Source organism: Colossoma macropomum, unplaced genomic scaffold (genome assembly GCF_904425465.1).
Source record: "Colossoma macropomum unplaced genomic scaffold, Colossoma_macropomum, whole genome shotgun sequence".
NCBI classification, from domain to species: Eukaryota; Metazoa; Chordata; class Actinopteri; order Characiformes; family Serrasalmidae; genus Colossoma; species Colossoma macropomum.
This window is the reverse complement of record NW_023494800.1, coordinates 33,455,863-33,474,030: the sequence shown is the minus strand read 5'-3', so window position 1 is coordinate 33,474,030 and position 18,168 is coordinate 33,455,863. Positions and strand designations below refer to the sequence as shown.

General features: G+C 42.5%; 2 protein-coding genes across 4 annotated transcripts in view; both read right to left on the bottom strand.

Annotated features, from left to right (window-relative positions):
- camsap1a (calmodulin regulated spectrin-associated protein 1a) overlaps positions 1-8,686 on the bottom strand; it is a 41,802-nt gene extending 33,116 nt beyond the window's left edge. For 2 of the 3 annotated variants that reach the window (XM_036588496.1, XM_036588497.1), the window contains exons 1-2: positions 8,358-8,686; positions 7,141-7,298 (exon numbers count right to left, since the gene is read on the bottom strand). In XM_036588496.1, coding sequence (XP_036444389.1) covers positions 7,141-7,297 — 157 coding nt within the window. In that variant the 5' untranslated portion in view covers position 7,298; positions 8,358-8,686. Of the gene's footprint in view, positions 1-7,140; positions 7,299-8,357 lie in introns of those variants that run through there. The other variant, XM_036588495.1, reaches the window with a different exon arrangement.
- Positions 8,687-14,253: 5,567 nt separating this feature from the next.
- Positions 14,254-18,168, bottom strand: part of notch1a (notch receptor 1a) — a 31,761-nt gene continuing 27,846 nt past the window's right edge. The window contains 7 exon segments of the mRNA XM_036588233.1: positions 14,254-15,530; positions 15,711-15,808; positions 16,087-16,234; positions 16,445-16,746; positions 16,894-17,056; positions 17,186-17,267; positions 17,630-17,840. Of these exon segments, the coding sequence (XP_036444126.1) occupies positions 14,340-15,530; positions 15,711-15,808; positions 16,087-16,234; positions 16,445-16,746; positions 16,894-17,056; positions 17,186-17,267; positions 17,630-17,840 (2,195 nt within the window). The 3' untranslated portion in view covers positions 14,254-14,339.

The window sequence follows — 18,168 nt, the reverse complement described above, 5'->3', positions numbered from 1 at the left end:
TTGGTACTGGGACACTCTGGATTCTTTGGATTCTTTGGTACTGGGACACTTTGGATTCTTTGGTACTGGGATAGTTTGGATTCTTAGGTACTGGGACACTCTGGATTCTTTGGTACTGGGACACTCTGGATTCTTTGGTATTGGGACACTCTGGATTCTTTGGATTCTTTGGTACTGGGACACTTTGGATTCTTTGGTACTGGGATAGTTTGGATTCTTAGGTACTGGGACACTCTGGATTCTTAGGTACTGGGACACTCTGGATTCGCAAGTACAAAGTTCCTCTGAATTCTTTTGTACTGGGACACAATGGATACTTTGGTACAAAGTTTCTCAGGATTATTTTGTACTAGGACACTTTCAATTGTTTAGTACTAGGACACTTTGGATTGTTTGGTACAAAGATTCTTTGGTACTAGGACACTGAGTTGTTTTGTATTTACGAAGATGCTTTGGTTCTGGGACACTTTCAATTCTTCAGTACTAAGACACTTTGGATTCACTGGTGCAACGTTTTGTACTTTGTTACACTTATGTACGGTGTAATAAATAAAAATAAAAACTTTTCTTTTCCTTCTAGTAACACAAATAACTTTTCATAGCCAAAAGAGATTTACAGCTTTGTGTCAGTGGTAATAAAGAATGGCACCAACAAGATTTAGTTCACTTGTGTTCCATAGTGAATTCATACCAGGTCCAGATGTCCATCCGGAACTTAAGGCGGCAATAACAGAGAGCCATTTTCAGATTTCCTAACGCCAGGAGGGTCAAGGGTCAGCCAACCAGATTAGAGTCTGAGGAAGATTAACCATGGGGAGGCTGTCTGATAACCAGCACACACCGGGGGGAGGGGACTGTGTGTGTTTGTGTTGGGGTTTCACTGTGGAAGTTAACAGCTCTGGTGTTCACAGACACAGAATGACCCTTGCCTTAATGTTCTTAAGGTTCTGTTCGCTCTGTCAGACTACAACTACAGAGGAACCTCTCTACCTCTACAGTATAATCTTATACAGTGCAGTAGCCATCTATCACATCAAACCAAGACTAGGCCTTAACTTTCAACTGCCTAGTGTATACTCCAACAGTGACATTGCTCTGATCGGCTGTGGTGGCTTCCAGTGCTTGTCTGATAGCTAGCTAGGTGTACTGATTAACATCAATTCAATTAAAGAGATTCAGCAACCTTAAACAAAAGGCACTGATTTCCAAATGAGGTGTAGTTAGCACTAGGAATGGAATACGTGATCATAATCGGCAGAATTTTGCTCTAAACACGCAATAGGAAAATTTTACCATTTTTGGTCATGCTCATCTGGGCTAAAATTGTGCGACATGAATAACAGAAGCCAGGCATTTAAATGCTGCTGCTACATCCATATCAAAATATAACAGAACAACACTGCTGTCAGAACAAAACCTTGTATCTCCATTTTTGTAGTTTTTCCGTTTCTGACATAATTTGAAAATGTCTGTTGCACTTTACATTATGTGTACATTTCATGAAGAATGAAAGGAAACGACCCAAAACAACTTGGAAAAAATTCTGGTTCCATTGACTTACATTAAAAGTAAAGTAGGTTTTTTCCTTCTCCTGTAAAGTTACCCTTTTGGAGATACGAGGTTTTGTTCCAAGAACAGCGATAATTATCTGTGACTCATTGTGCTAAACAGGCAGTTCGTTCTTACTTTTGATGCGGCACTTTATTTAAACAGGCATTCATTTTTCATTTACGGAAGATGGAAGATTTGTTTCGTTAAAATTGAATAAAGTACTATTACACAGTAGGGAGAAATAAAAAACAGGCTAAAATATGACGTGCATGCGCTGTAGCGCCTGAAATAATAATTTAAAGGTCAGAGGTGTCGGGTCGAAAGTTTTTACATATTAACGTGACAGACACAGGATCAAAATTAAGGTCTGGCTTGATATTTAGGTCTCAAATGCAAAATCAAGATCATACTGATAAAGATATGATGACAATAGTAGATAATTCACTCATATCCTCGGAGGATACATCCTTCACCATGTTTTGACTGAGTTCTATTTGAATACTCTTTCAACATTTCGAGTTTGCCCTTGAAAGACAGAAATCTGAATCAGCCGTGAAAATTCATGACTGGCACATCCCTACACTCTTAAAAAAGATGGTTATTCAAGGGTTCTTTAGTAAAGAAAATGGTTCTGTCTTGAACCATGAACACTCAAAGAACCCTTTGCATGATTAAAGGGTTGTTTGCATCACGAAAAGATTCTTCGAATTGATGGAAAATGTGCATGAATGTGCTACAGGTGGTTCAATACAGAACCTTTTTGAAAAGGGTTCTATATAGCACCCAAAGGGTTTTTCTATTGTTACAACCTTGACACTGTAATAATAGAAGAACCCTTTTGGGTGATATATGGGTGCTGAACCACTTTCAACATGGTTCTATATAAAACCATTTACAGTACATTCTCCATCCGTCTAAAGAAACCTTTCATGATGCAAAGAATCTTTTTAGCATGTAAAGGGTTTGCTGAGTGTTAATGGTTCTATATAGAACCATTTTTTCACTAAGGAACCTTTGAAGAACCATCTTTTTTTTTTAAGAGTGTAGTTGTTTGAGAAAAGCTGGATCTATCAGGTTGTGTTACAAGAGCCTAGTTGTCCACTGGAGAGAAGTCCACCAAACACAGATGAATCCCCATTTTAAACGTCCACCTCACTCTACAGGGCTGTGATTGGCTAGAAAAATGACTTGACAGGAGGAGGCTGATTCCACAGTGGTGGTTTCGTGGGTCCGGACAGTTATACAAGTCACATAAACACACACTCGCCCAAAGCTGTGCTTCTGCATGTTGTTCAGGTTGATATCTAGACACTACAAGCAGACTATTAGGCTGTTTCTTCACTTATAAGCTCTTCAGTTTGAATTCAATAAATAAATAAATAAATCAGCCTCGATTTTAACAGGATGGCTTGCTTTCCAACTCAATTTGCCTCCTACAGAGTTTAGGGTCCACTGTTTGTTACTTGTTATTGCTATATTGACTGTATTGCAATAGCAATATTGTCATATCACAATCTGCAACACATCACTGAATGTGCATCCTGACCAATCACAGATCCAAGTGAGTGTTTCTGGGGGTGTTCTGGTGAATCAAGGCACTTGCATTATCCAAAAACCGTAAATAAACTTGGTCAAATGAATTCAGGTCAGCCTTTAAAGGGTCCATATCCTAAATTGTCTTGTATTTTATTTCTTTCCTTGAGGTTCAATGCAGTTTGTGAGTTTATGTAATAAAGACAGGAGACAGCATTCTTTGTGCCTCATTTAAAAAGCAGCCTGGGTTGAAACACTCCTTATAACATCAGTGTAAATGGGCGGAGCTAACCTGCTGTAGGCTGAGTAAGTGAATATATGTAAATAAAATGGTATTCAGGACATGCAGCTTTTGGAGCTGGATTTGTTTGACCAGAGGAGGTCCAGTAATGTCATTTGTGTCTGGCCGATTCGTACAGGATAAAGGATCTGTGTAATGTCCCCAAATTACTCCAAACACAGCACCTCCCCAGCTAATCCAGCTCAAACGGTGCTTTAGTGAACAGTGCATGAAGAAGAGACAAAAAATTTGGTTTTCCATAGCCATTACACTAAAGGGGAATTCCAGCAAATTTTCAAAATGTCAGCATAATTCCACAGCTAAGATGTAAACAAAGAGTGGTTTGGTGTGAAATTTATAATCAGAACTGTTCACAGTGGTGGTGATAGGAACCAGACATCCACCTTTAAAAGCTCCCTCACAGAAAGTTACTACATGAAACGGTTATGAATTCACTGACTGATGACTGAGACACTGTTTTATGGTAGTTTTTTTTTTTTTGTTGATTTTCTTAAATCCAATCATGACACAGAAATACATACAGAGTTTTCTAAGGCAAAATAGTCCACAAAGAAAACACATTTTTGTAGATTAATCACGATTTTACCATCATCAACATTCCATATAAAACTCAGAAGACTCGTGTAGTTCCACTGTTGATAGGAACCAGGGGTCACCATGTCTACAACACACATATAGACATTTTATTTACTGTCCAAAACCACCAGTGAACCTACACGAGTCTTCTGAGTGTTTATATGGAATGTTGATGATGGTAGAATAGCGGTTGGTGAATGGATGAATGGATTAAAAAATACATTTTAGCCCAAAATTTTACCTCAAAACTAGTGTAAAACAACAACGTCTCAGGCATCGGGCAGTGAATTCATAACCATTTCATGTAGGAACTTTCTGTGAGGGAGCTTTTAGAGGTGGACGTCTGGTTCCTATCACCACCACTGTGAGCAATTCTGACTGCAGAATTCAGTTTACCACAATATCTAACACCTGTCTCTAGTTATTAGATGATCCTGTTTATTTGATGGATCAGGTTGTGGTTGGACCCGAACTCTGTAGGGTGGTAGGATGTCCAGGAGCAGGTACGGTCACCTCGCGCTGACTCACAGAGAGGAGAGTATTTCAGTCAGGGGGGATTAGTGATGTCAGACTGATGCTGTTATTTCTGTTACATGATTAGGCCGAAGTTGACTGACACGGATGAACAAACGTCCACAAACAAAAGTCAGGGATGAGCGTGGACAAATGACCGTTCTTACAAATAAACATACAGGTAGCCCTTATGATGGCACCATTATGTATGTGTCCGTAAATAATTCCTTTCTTAAGAGCTTGCCTTGGCAGAACGATGCATCCTCTGCTCGCTTACAGTCTGCTTTTATCTCTCTCACACACAGAAGACTGATGCTCTGTCTGGCTCATAGCCAAAGCCATCCTCATTCAACTGACCACAGCAAGTGCTGACTTACAATCTGGGAAAAAAACTCTCACTTTTTCCTTTTTGTCCATCGCATTTGCTCTCAAGCTCTCCCCTCTTTAACACACATACTTACACAGACACAACACATTTCTCAGAAGAAGCCTGTTCTTCTGCAAGAGCTGCACGATTCAAACAAAATACCATATTGTGATTATACTGCTGCAAATCGCAATACATGCAATACGCCTTGTAATTAGCATTCGAGTTAACCAGTATTCCAATACTGAAATCACTATTCGATACTCGTTCTGTTTCATTACAGGAGGACAGAGGAAAAAAACAGACCAACAATTCTGTGAAATGCAGATTCTACATTTTAACCAGACTGTAAAAAAGTGACAGTTTTGCTTGTATTTGCAAGCCAGTATGTTATACAGGGTGATTCAAAAAGATTGATCCGATTTCTAAATGATTTATTTCACTTGTAAATCATTACAGAACAATGCAGTAAACTGTAAATGGTTTAAGTGAGCATAAAGTTTATTATGTAATTGTAAGTGCTCAGTATGAACCTCCTCCAGCTGTACAGACAACATCAACACCATAGTCAAACTCATCCCATACTCGATTGAGCATGTCAGGTGTCGCTGCACTCACGGCTCTTTCAGTGCGATTTCGGAGATCATTCAATGTTGCTGGGAGTGGCACATAAACAGAATCCTTAACGCACCCCCAAAAAAAGTCACGGCGTGAGACCTGGTGATGCTGGTGACCTTTTTCTTGGAAATGCTGGTACCAATGACGAATGCTCTGAGCTGTTGGAGGTTCACTGCCACACTGACAGTCAGAAACTCGATGACCCCCTCTTTCATTTGGTATGTGATTGGTTCCTAGGCGCCTCACGGTTGTAAAACTATGGCGCTTTGAAATCGGATTAATCTTTTTGAATCATCCTGTATTTTATATTCAGTATGCTCTGAATCACAAGCACCCTGTCCTAAGGATGTGAGACAGCATAGCTTTTATCATTGAATTAGGCTGTTGTTCGGTCCAGAAACAAACTGACATGTTGGCACTTCGTCCACTGAGGAGGAAAAACACCTGCAGAAGACGACGAGTCTCCATCATCCAGCATTCCTGGTTGGCTGTAGTTTTAGCTCCATTTAGTTTACGCTACCGATGCTACCGATTTCCCTCAGCTATTTTGGAATAACGAAACATTTTGAAATGCATTCCTCTGCATTCATGAACTATGACAGACACTCAAATGCCAAATTTTGTGTGAATACAAATCACTTCTAGTAAAACCCCAAAACTACAGTGGAGAATTTAAAATAACTACAGTAAATGGTTAAACCGGGCTTGGGGGGTATTTGCTTCTTTTTAACGGTTTTGTCCTGTAATTTTGATTCAGTGTAACTGTGAATGTCACATGAGCTTTACCGTCTGAGAGTGTGCAACCACTTAACTTAACCTGTCTTCTTCTCCAAAGCCATTTCGCCTGTGGCCATTTGCTCTGTGAAACGGCCCATTTCGCCTGATAAACGAGAGTCGAGACGTGGTTCTATTTGTGTTCCCCCCAAGACCGCCAGTCTTAGACCTAACACTGTGGCATGAGGATCCCAAAATGAGGTACCACAGAAGCACCTTTCTGTACAATCTTATCTTATTAAGTACAATAAATGTGGTATTAATGTAGGATACCCCATCACCCAACATTTAGAAGTTATGTTTACATGTGAGAAATCTGCTGTCTTACTGTGGTTTGCATGAAATGAATCAATATATAAACTTTTTTCTTTTTTAAGTGGTTTTAAATGAGTTTTTAACATCACAGGGCACTGTTACTGTAATTAACTGTAATCACGCACAGGCCCATGGTGAACCATTCATTTGATGTGGTAAAAAACGGCTTGCGTTAATATCATGCACTGATGGGTTATATGAATATCAGAACACATTCACAGAAACTTTTCTGGAACTGTGATTGGTCAGAATGCTCACAGCTCAACATTACATTGTGAAGGGTCTGAGGGCTCACTGGTATACTGTGATATTAATATTGCAAAGGCCAATATCAGAGATGACTTTGAAAGTACAGTTCTAGTACAGCTCTACTCTTTACCCGAATTCTAAGGAAACAAAAACAACCAGAAAAACAGCATCAGTTGAGCTTAAATTTAACACTGACACTCTTCTACTGTGAACTCTTTCCCTTTCCCTCACTTCCTTTTAAAGCCAGTCTTGATTTACGGAGCTTGGTGATGCACCTGGCAGAGGTCAGCTTGATCTGGGTGTGAAAACATCCAGGTGAGAGAAAAGAAAGAGAGACACTTACCTTCTCCATAAGCCTTGGCAAACAGCCAGCGGAGGTTGGCATCTATTTTGGCCCGGGCTGAGTCATACAGCTCCAGCGGGACGATCTCCAGGCCTCCCTCGACCGAGTCCGCTCTCCTCGGGCCTCTGTCCACTCCGCCAGCCGCACCTACATCCATCCTACAATCAAGAACGGGTCATTATTAACGTTGTCCAGATCAGGAGCTGAATATCCACCACGAACCATCTCAGGAAACCTAATAGGAAAACATTTCTTGAATGCTTCTTGAACAAGAGCCAGATGGATGAATGTCCACTTGCGGTCAAACTGAAAGCAAATATGTGATTCCTTTCAGGACAGACACGGGCAGGCCTTGGCAAGAAACAGATCTAACAACAGAGCTCGAAAAAGAGATTTAACTTCATAAAACAAACACTTGATCTATTTAAGTGACAACATTAGCCAAGTTTGGAAACGTGCTGGCCAGACGGCTCTTAAAAGACGGTTCTTCAAGGGTTCTATACAGAAATACGAACATTCAAAATGGTTCTTTGCATGATGGAATAGCTTATAGATTGATGGAGAATGTGCTGTATATGGTTCTATATAGAACCTATTTGAAAATGGTCCCATTATAGCACCAAAAAGGGTTCTTCTATTGTTACAAGCTTGACATCATAACAACAGAAAGAACCCTTTTTGGTGCTATACAGAACCGTTTTCAAAGACAACACCTTCTCCATCAATCTGCAGAACCACCTCACAATGCAAAATAACCATTCCCTTCACTAAAGAACCACTGAAGAACCCTCTTTGTAAGACTATGCTAGCTGGGTCCGTCTGTTTTCAGTAAACTGTCATTCCTGACAGTCGTATAATGTATTAATTTATTAAAAATACTGAAAATAAAGCAAAAGCTGGTTAATAACAGGAGCCCAAACGACTATTCCTGGGACAGTGAGTGAATGAATGGAGCTGTCCGGCTAACCACGAAGCTAAACCTAGCTTCGTTTTCGAATTTCCCCGTTCCACCTTAAATGGGGCAGCAGTTACAATCCGGCGCCTGAGGTTCCAGAATGTAACTGCTGCACCATTTAAGGTGGAACGGGGAAATTCGAAAACGAAGCTAGCTTCGGCTCCCAGTCATCTCCCACAATACCTGACAGGCTGACAGCTCCCAATTCTGGAAAAGTCCACCACCAAACGAAGCTGAAAACACCCGAAATGGGTCGACTTACCTTCAGCGAGGGGTGAACCCGCTCTAAAGCCTATAGCGGCGGTGTTTACAGGCTTTAAAAGCAGACGACAGGCTCCCGGTTGTGACCGCAGTGGAGCGGTGGGCTCTCCGCCTCCCCGCCCAGCAACGCAAGCCCAACAGCGGCCTCCGCTACATGACAACCCGCGGGCTCCAAAACGCGAGAACGGCGACCAGAAATGAACAAACTGCTGCCTGAAATGTGTCAACAGAGCCGCATGTTGACCAGCAGCGAGCCCGTCCAGGCCGGGGTGAATTGTGAGTGAGCTGTCTCTCGGTAAAGCGGATCTCCGCTGCGTTTTGTCTCCAAGTGCCCGAGAGCAGCGACTGAGCATGCGCAGATCGACGGCGGCTGCGTTCCAAATGGAGTTCTGTCTCCCAAGTACATTAGCTAGTGGGCCAGTGACAACACCGGCTGGTAGAGTAAACTTACCAGTCCAGTCGTATTCGATAGTTACAATATGTCATCGTACAATACGTGGCCAAAAGTATGTGGACACCTGACCTTCACACCCAAGCACATCTAGTTCCAAAATCGTGAGCATTAATATGGAGTTGGCCCCCTTTGCGGCTATATTAGCCTCCACTCTTCTGGGAAGCTTTCCACAAGATTTTGGACTGTGTCTGTGGGAACTTGTGCCTTTACAGTCAAAAGAGCATTTGTGAGGTTTGACGAGAAGGCCTGGCTCACAGTCAACGGTCCAATTCATTTGAGGTCAGGGCTTTGTGCAGGCCACTGGAGTTCCTCCACACCAAACTCATGTCTTTATGGAGCTTGCTTTGTGCACAGGGGTTCAGTCATGCTGGAACAGGAAAGGGTCTTTAACTAACTGCTGCCACAAAGCTGGAAGCAGGTAATTGTCTAACATAAGGTCTGAAAAACAGCCCCAGCTCATCACCCCTCCTCCACCAAACTTTACTGTTGACACTGTATTCCAGTAGGTAATGTTCTCCTGGCATCCACCAAACCTAGATTCGTCCATCAGCCTGCCAAGTAGTGAAGCATGATTCATCACTCCAGAGAACATGTTTCCACTACTCCAAAGTCCAGTGGCAGCATGCTTTACACCACTCCAGCTGACACTTGGCATTGTGCATTGTGATCTCAGGCTTGTGTGCAGCAGCTTGGCCACAGAAACCCATTTCATGAAGGCCCTGATGCACAGTTCTTGTGTGTGATAGTGCTCCTAGAGGCAGTTTGGAACTCTGTAGAGAGTGATGGTGATTTTGACATGCTATTCGCTTCAGCACTCAGCAGCCCTTCTCTGTGAGTTTGTGTGGTTGACCGCTTTGTGGCTGAGCTGATGATGCTTTTAGACACTTCCATTTCACAATTACAGCACTTACAGTTGTCCAGGGCAGACCTAGCGGGGCAGAAATTTGAAGTCAGAAAACTGACTTGTGGCCAAGTCGCTGAGCTCTTCAGTAGAACCCATTCTACTGCCAGTGTTTGTCTATCGTGATTGCATGGCTATGTGCTTGATTTTATACACCTGATAGCAGTGGGTGTGACTGGAAGACCTGATCTCAATAATTAGGAGGGGTGTCCACATACTTTTGGCCATACAATGTATGCTGCTGTGCTAACTAGCACTTTCTAAAAAGAACACTGGCTACTGAAAACATGTCTGACAATTTTCATTTCTAAGCACGCACAGATGGTTGAAGTAACAGGTTGAACAAGAGGTCCACTCAGATGTGTCTTGATGCTGCACACTTAAATGATCTGCACACTTGTGAGGGTGGCAGAAATTCTTCACAGCAGCTAAGCACCCTAGTAAGGACACAAGTGTGCATATTGGAGCACAGCCAGAGACTGCTGCTCTGACAGCAGCCCCCTGCTAATGGTTTCTGGGATGGAGTGGACAAAAGGTGAAGTAAACAAACTCTGCATGACAGCCTAATTATTCAGTATCAGTTATGAACTATAATAATCACATATAATAACACAATCTGAGAGCTGGAAGGCATAGAAGAGCAAGTTTGAGACGTTGTTGTTCACACTGCTACGTTTCTCATTAAAGGCCTTATTAAAATACTTCACCCAAACACATCAGCATGCCTATCAGTGAGTTAAAGCCAGTGGGGAACAGTTAACATGATCTCATTGCGTAATGCTAACTGATCCCATCTGGCTTCCTTTAATTGTTAGCGACATTTGCATGTTAGGGTATTGAAGTAATCCTTTAAGCTAGTGGTTCCCCTGTCCTGTAGCCCCTGCTAGAAAAAAACAGCATAGGCCAGCATGGCTGGACACCAGCAAAACCAGCATATGTTGTGTTTTGGATGCTGGTATTCTGGTCAACCAGCATGTCCATCTTGGGTGACCAGCTAAACCAGCACCAGACCAGCACTAGGGAGTAGCAGGGGGTCCAGGTGCCCTGTACAGTGGTGTATTCCTCCTCTAGACTCTTAAAAAAGATGGTTCTTCAAGGGTTCTTTAGTAAAGACAATGGTTCTATGTAGGATACTCAGAGATACTCAGAGAATCATTTGCATGCTGAAAGGGTTCTCAGCTCAGTGAAATGGTTCAGATTGATGAAGAATGTGTTGTGTATGGTTCTAAATAGAACCTTTTTTGAAGACCCAGCTAGCTTACACTCCTAAAAAAGATGGTTCTTCAATGGATCTTTCGTAAAGGGAATGGTTCCATTTAGAACCATGAGTTCTGTATGGAACCATTCGCATGCTTAAATGGTTCTTTGCATGGTGAAATGGTTCTTCGGATTGATGGAGAATGTGTTGTTTTTGAAAATGGTTCTATATAGCACCAAAAAGGGTTTTGCTTTTGTTACGATGTCAAGGTTTTAACAATACAAGAACCCTTTTTGGTGCTGTATAGAACCATATTCAACACATTCTCCATCAGTCTGAGGAGTTTAAGCATGAAATGGTTCTATATAGAACTAGGTTCTAAACACAACCACTCCCTTTCCTAAAGAACATTTGAAGAACAATTTTTTTAAGAGTTATTTTTTTTCCTCTCAGTAGTTTGTGATATTTGTCTTGGTTTATTTTCCAAAATAAAAGTCTCTGTGCATTTTGTATTCAGGACGATAATCTGGGTGGTCCGAGCGTGGACCAGCAGTGACGTACATCCAGCTGGGTGCTTGGCCTGATGATTTGGCCTAGTAGTTCCCAGGGTCTAGATTATAGGCTTTCTGCAGATCTCGCCCAATATTAACTATAACATGATTTCAATGGAAACAAGTTGAGAATAGGTGCTTTTACAGAACTGATATAATAACCATAAATAAAATATAACAATTTACTCATTGTTATTCTGTGTTGAGCAACAAGGGCACTAATCTGTAAAAAGGACTGACCATTCACACATTGCAGTTTAGCACCAAAGCCCCATAGGCCCCCATTCATTTTTCACGAGCGCCCTCTAGTGTACAAGTTACCACAAGTTCTAACTGGTGCCACTGGCCCTCACAGACCATCTGTGGACAAGACTGGAGACCCCTGCTCCTGCATCTTTCACACACCTCTTTAGCACTTTAGCTAATTAGCTAAGTCCAGCAGGGAGAGCGCTAATCTGTGCAGAGCAGGGGGGCTAACTCCAACTCCAGTTCCAGGTCAGACCCTTCCAGTACACTGAATACACCAACCGGCCACTTCACTAAAACCACCTACTTGTATTTACATTCAGTGTCCATTTAATCAGCTCTACTGACCGTATAGTTTCACTTTGTAGTTCTACAGTTACAGACAGGACCACCACAGAACAGGTATTATTTGGGTGGTGGGTCATCCTCAGCAGTAACACTGATGTGGTGGTGGTGTGTTTGTGTGTGTTGTGCTGGTCTGAGTGGATCAGACACAGCAGTGAAATTTAAACAGTATTCCACTGTGATTACAGTTGTTAAATGAATGAGAAACATGCAAAGTGGCTTTTATAAATTATAAAATATTTAATGCAATTTCTAATTAATTAACATAAACCATTGTTTAATTTCTTCGGTCCTAATATTTACAGATAATGTGAGTCAGGAATAGTTTTAAATAGTTTTGGCTAATTGACAACTTTAGTTTTTATAGTGTCAAAGGAGAACTGATTTTTCAAGATTTTCGCATAATTTAGCTGTTGAGATGTAAACAGTCATTCAGAGTGGTTTGGTCTGAAATAGTTTATTGTGGAGACTCAGATGTCTTTACAGTGGTGGTGATAGGAACCAGGGGTCACCATGACTACAACACAGACATTTTATTTACTATCCAAAACCACCAGTGAACCTACACGAGTCTTCTTCTGAGTCTTGTATTATTCAGATGCTTATAAACACAATATTATGGGAAGAGGTCTGAAAATGCATAAGCCCTTCACAGCAAAGTCATTTTCCACATCAAAAATACTTTTTTATTGTGTTAAGAAGTTAATGCATGTAGAAACATTTGGGTCCTTATTTCTTGATGAATAGATCCTTAAAAAAAGAAATCTAAAATGACTTGTAGCTCCACCTTACTGGTGTACAGGTAAGAGACTGTAGCCCATCTGTTAATGTAGTCTGTGTTAGCCAACCTCTGGCCCTTCATCAGTGGACAGTTCTGAAAGCAGAGCTGCTCTCGGCTGGATATTTTTAGAAGAATGAGAGAATGAACGACGTGAAGGAAATGTCAAAAGTTTCTTTATTGTTTGGAAAAAAATATTTTACAAAATCAAGACAAAATGCTTGTTTTCCTTAACAGACTACAAATGCATATGTCATCATTCCTTTAGCAGTAAAACATTTAATCAGTGTTTATAAAACTTAACAGGTCCGACACCGAGCGGTCACTCATCCCGAGCGCCAGCGATGTCATCACAGTGCAACACACACATACACCACTGTGTACATTCTCTGTCCCCCACACACTCATCCACACACACACACACACACACACCACTCTACATGTCTAGTACATAATCTAGCTTAACAGGCATTTCTAGCCTTGTACAACCATTAGGAAACTCATACCCAGTTTAATTTGACCAGTTTTGGTCAGCAATGTTTTTTTTTTTTTACTTTCAGGTCATGTGTTGGCACTTATAGACTGTAGTTTATCAAGAAAGATGGACTTGTAAGGCTAGAAACCTATATGAAATACAAATACATTGGAGCATGTCAATATATTACAAAATATAAATGAAACAATATTGTGCATTTTTAATATATTACATTTCAAAATGGATAAAAACACTGGCTACTATGTGGGTTGCAGTCCAAATTGATTGAGCTTTGTTATGGTTGCACAAGGCTGAGACGTTTCTACTAAAAATAAAATAAATTACAGTGATCATTAAGCTACATACATGAAAGCTCCCCCAAGCGCCTGAACTCAGGTGCAGTGGGAAAGACAACGCTGGTTCAAAATGAACAGCAGTGAAGATACAAAACATCTTAAGACAACTTGTATACATTGTTCTGTGTGGCAAAGAGAACCGAGGACGGTCCTGCATCGTCAAAATCCTGATTCATTTAAACAGGCTCATCCGAAAGCAAGAGAACTTGTCATTCCACCATATTCCCATCAGAAAGGCTTCATCAGTCATACAGCAGTTTGTTAGCATCAACCTCCAGTCCATGCATGTGTGAAGGACGCATCTGCCCACATCCTCGGTTAAACATTCAAAGATGTTCTTCCACTTAAGACTTTTTCTACAGGCGCTAACATTTGGTTTAAAGGACCACATGAAGCTCTACTTAATACTGAGGCATCTCCATAAAAAACACAAAAATTTCTATAAAAAAGTCAAAGCGATTTTAACAAAAAAGTTTTATAATATTTGCAGTAGACAGTAGTTTCCCATTTTTTTCCAAGCAGTTCTTAGATAAAAATAAAAATGCATAAATAAAAAAGATCTTTTTATATCTGTAGTCATTCACATAAATAAATAAAAAATAGGTAAAAATAGTTTGTGGCGTTGGTATAAAGTTGTAAAGAAAGTCTCTGTTTTGTTGTCACGGTAACGCAGCACCGCCTACTTGAAGGCTTCGGGGATGTGGTTCATATGCATGCTGGTGGGTGGGCTCGAGATGCCCTCTGACCAATCAGAAAGGTTGGAATGTGGGGAAGAGCTGGACCATTGGTCAGGAGAGCCAGGGGAAGGGGTCAAAAAGGGGTGCTCAGGGACCTGTGGCTGGTGACTGGGCGTGTTGTCCATGGGGGCAGAGTAACTGTGCTGGGAGGGTGGAGTCAGAAACTGTGTGCTGGAAATGGGTGGAGCCATGCGCTGTGTCTCCTGCGGCAGAAGGGTCTGGATGGGGGCGTGTCCTGAGCTAAGCTCCATCCCGGTCAAGTCTCCAAGGAAGTGCTGGGAGAGGGTGGAGCTTGAAGTTTGGTGCTGCAGACCTGGGTGGTTGTGATGGCTGGTTTGGTGGGCGTGGCCAGACAACAGGTGAGATGGTGTGCCCAGGTGGCTGTTTTGCATTGTGGGATAACCCATCACTTGTGGCATGCCGGCGCTGTGGTGCATCGCGGGCATCAATGCAGAGAATCCCGCTTGCTGCTGTTGCACCCGCTGCAGCCAATCGCACTGCCCCGCTTGGGCTCCGCCTCCGTTGTTAGCCACTGGGAGGTGGGTCAAGCGTGGTGGGGCGGTGTCAAATGGCTTACCTAAGCTTAGGTGAGCCCCGCCCATTTGAGACTCCAAACCCTGCAGGTGATGGGCGATGGGCGAAGACTGCTGGAAGGGTGATGTCATCATAGGTGGCGAAGAGACGTCCGACAGGTAGCCGTGCGGAGATTCCAGCGATTCGACTGGAGAGAGAACCTCCATCAACCCTCCATTCTTTCCTTCTCCGCTCTTCTTCTTCTTTACCTTCATCTCTTTTCCTCCCTCCTTCCCTCCGATGCCTTTTCCGCCAGGTTTGCGTTGTTTCTTCGCTGTGGTGGTGGCGCTGTTGGTGTTATTGGCTCCGCCCGGACTGGTTTTGATGCCCAGGAAAGCTTCAGGTGAGCAGATTGGAGGTGACAGAGGAAGTGGAGGACTCCGGACCAGGTTATATTCCTCCAGGAGACGAACGATGTCGTGGTGCATTCGCTCCTGAGCGATGTCTCGGGGCAGCTGGTCCAGGTGGTCGGTGATGTCACGATTGGCCAGGTGGTCGAGGAGAACTTTCGCCGTTTCGTAGCTGCCTTCACGAGCCGCCAAGAACAGAGGGGTCTCCTCCTACACAAGACAAAGATATCAGTACAACACATTCACGATTACTGAAATCTTGATAACCCTACAGAAGACAAGCACTCATGTTTCACATCACTAGTTCACATGCACATACACACACACACACACACACACACACACACACACACACACACAAACACACAAACACACACACAGCATACACACCTTGTTGTTCTGCAGGTCCTTGTTGGCTCCGTTCTTGAGAAGCACAACAGTAGCGTCCACATTGTTGACAGCAGCAGCCCAGTGGAGAGCAGACTTACCTAGAATAAGAGGGGGAAACAGAGAGAGAGAGATTAACCACTATTTAAGAACATTAAAGATGTATATAAAATTGAAGGATTTCTAACCTACTGATTGGTGCTATTCATGAAAGATAACTACAGGAGAATCTGGACAGTCTTTTATACGGCCTTACTCTAATAACCAATGTGATCATTTTTACTTTAAAAATATTTTTCCTACTCAAAAGGAATAGAAGGAAAGCATGTTTCTGTGTTTGTGTATATATAACGTTGTGTGTGTGTGTGTGTGGTCATACCGGAGTCATCGACGGCGTTGATGTCAGCGTGGCAGTTGATGAGCTCCTCCACTATGCCCTCCACAGCCAATCGTGTGGCGAGGATCAGTGGGGTCGTTCCATCATTCATACGAGCGTCTAAATCTGTTGCACGGTTACGGATCAGGATCTGGAGAAAGAGTTCATACGCTTTAATAATAGTTCAGTTACCAACTCGCAGTTACAGCTGCCCAGTGTGAGCTATGTAGTTGTATGCTTGGTACTTGTTTGTACTTGTGTTTTAAATAGAACAAGACCGGGAATTAGACTGCGAACGGAAATGAGAACTGATATCATATGTTCAAGACTAAAAGTACTTTGTTAATTGGTGGAACTGTACCTGGAACACTCCCTGTGCGTCTGCAGCTACAGCGGCGTGTAGCGGAGTGCGGCCCATGTTGTCCTGGACGTTGGCGTCTGCGCTGGACTCCAGCAGGCGTTTGGCTGCGTCTGAGCGGGCATAGCGCGCGGCCAGGTGCAGCGCCGTCTCACCTGTCCGATCTGTCTGGTTATGAAGATTCGCTCCGTGGCAGATAAAGTCTGTGATTACAGCGGCCGAAGGGTCATCGTCCTCATCTTCACCATTAGCTGTCTCTAAACCACCACCACTGCAGGAGGCGATCATCAGAGGAGTGAGGCCGTCTGAAGGAGAGAAAGAGATTATTATTAAATTACTGTAAATTCACATCAGTCACCTCAGGAAGGATCCCTCAAAAGAAGGCAGAAAGAATGGTTTTTGTTTTGATTCATTTCATATACAGACATATACATATATGTTTTGTGACTCACCAGGTCCTCGGACATTCACATCCATACAGTCAGTGTCTATATCGCCCTGTGGTGGAGTCGGGGCAATAGAGTTCAGACGCAGGTCAGCAGCATCCAGGTGCTGCTGAGTCCACTGACGAGGATCCAACTGACCACCGATATCCAGCATGGACTGCTCCTCAAACTGCACATACACATACATTATTACCATAAGCACACACACGGGATCACTTGTGACACATATTACACAAAGACATAAACATATATAAGCTCAATGCCACTTACATACACAATCACACACACTAACTCTTACCCTAAAGCGTTTGCCGTGGTCTTCCTCTGCCCATTCACTCAGTTGCTCGTCCATCAGAGAGCTGTCGGAGTTCTTCAGAGGCCTTCAGTAAGCACAAATCAATTGTCAATAATCAATATTTAATAATCAGTAATGCACACAATCTCTTAAGGCGTTCAGTACTCAGTCGTCGTTCAATATACAACACAGTCTACAGAGATCCAATCTACAGAGAAGCCAGTAAATAAAAATACTGCTGGTGGCCTTCAAAGGCCTTTGGTTTAATCTGTGTATTTTCCATCATTAGCAGTATCCACATTCATGCTTTATAACGAAACTGGAAGTGTCTAGAACACACACACCACACACACAAACACTCACACACCCTTACACACTTTCTCTCTCACACACACAAACACTCACACACCCTTACACACTTTCTCTCTCACACACACAAACACTCACTTGAGTCCGACAGAGTCCTCTCCCACCGGCTCTCTGCGCTTCTTTTTGGTTTCAGTCACTTTGAATCCCTCGGGAAACCACAGCTGGCCGTGCTCTCGCTTACGTTTCCGTGACAACACTACTCCCACAGCAACCAGCACCAGCACAGCCAGGACCAGCAGGGCCAGAAACATGGGGTACATCTCCCCCCGACTCGGAGCCTCATTCTCACCTATGGAGAGAGAGAGAGAGAGAGAGAGAGAGAGCGCGAGAGCGAGAGAGAGAGAGAGAGAGAATGTCAGTGTATGTTGATTTAACATAGACATGTTCGAAATCAATAATCAGTGTTCAAATCATTTACCCCTTAAACTAAGGCATACGTTAAATGATTTATTGTTATTTTCAGAAACTATTATTATTATTATTATTTATAGCTAGCCTAATGTGCAAGTTATGTAAGTGATAATTAGTTAACACATCTTCAACAGAACACTTCGACACATCTTAATGCACAGTTTATTTGCTAATTTTAATATAACGGAAAAAATATAAAACATAAA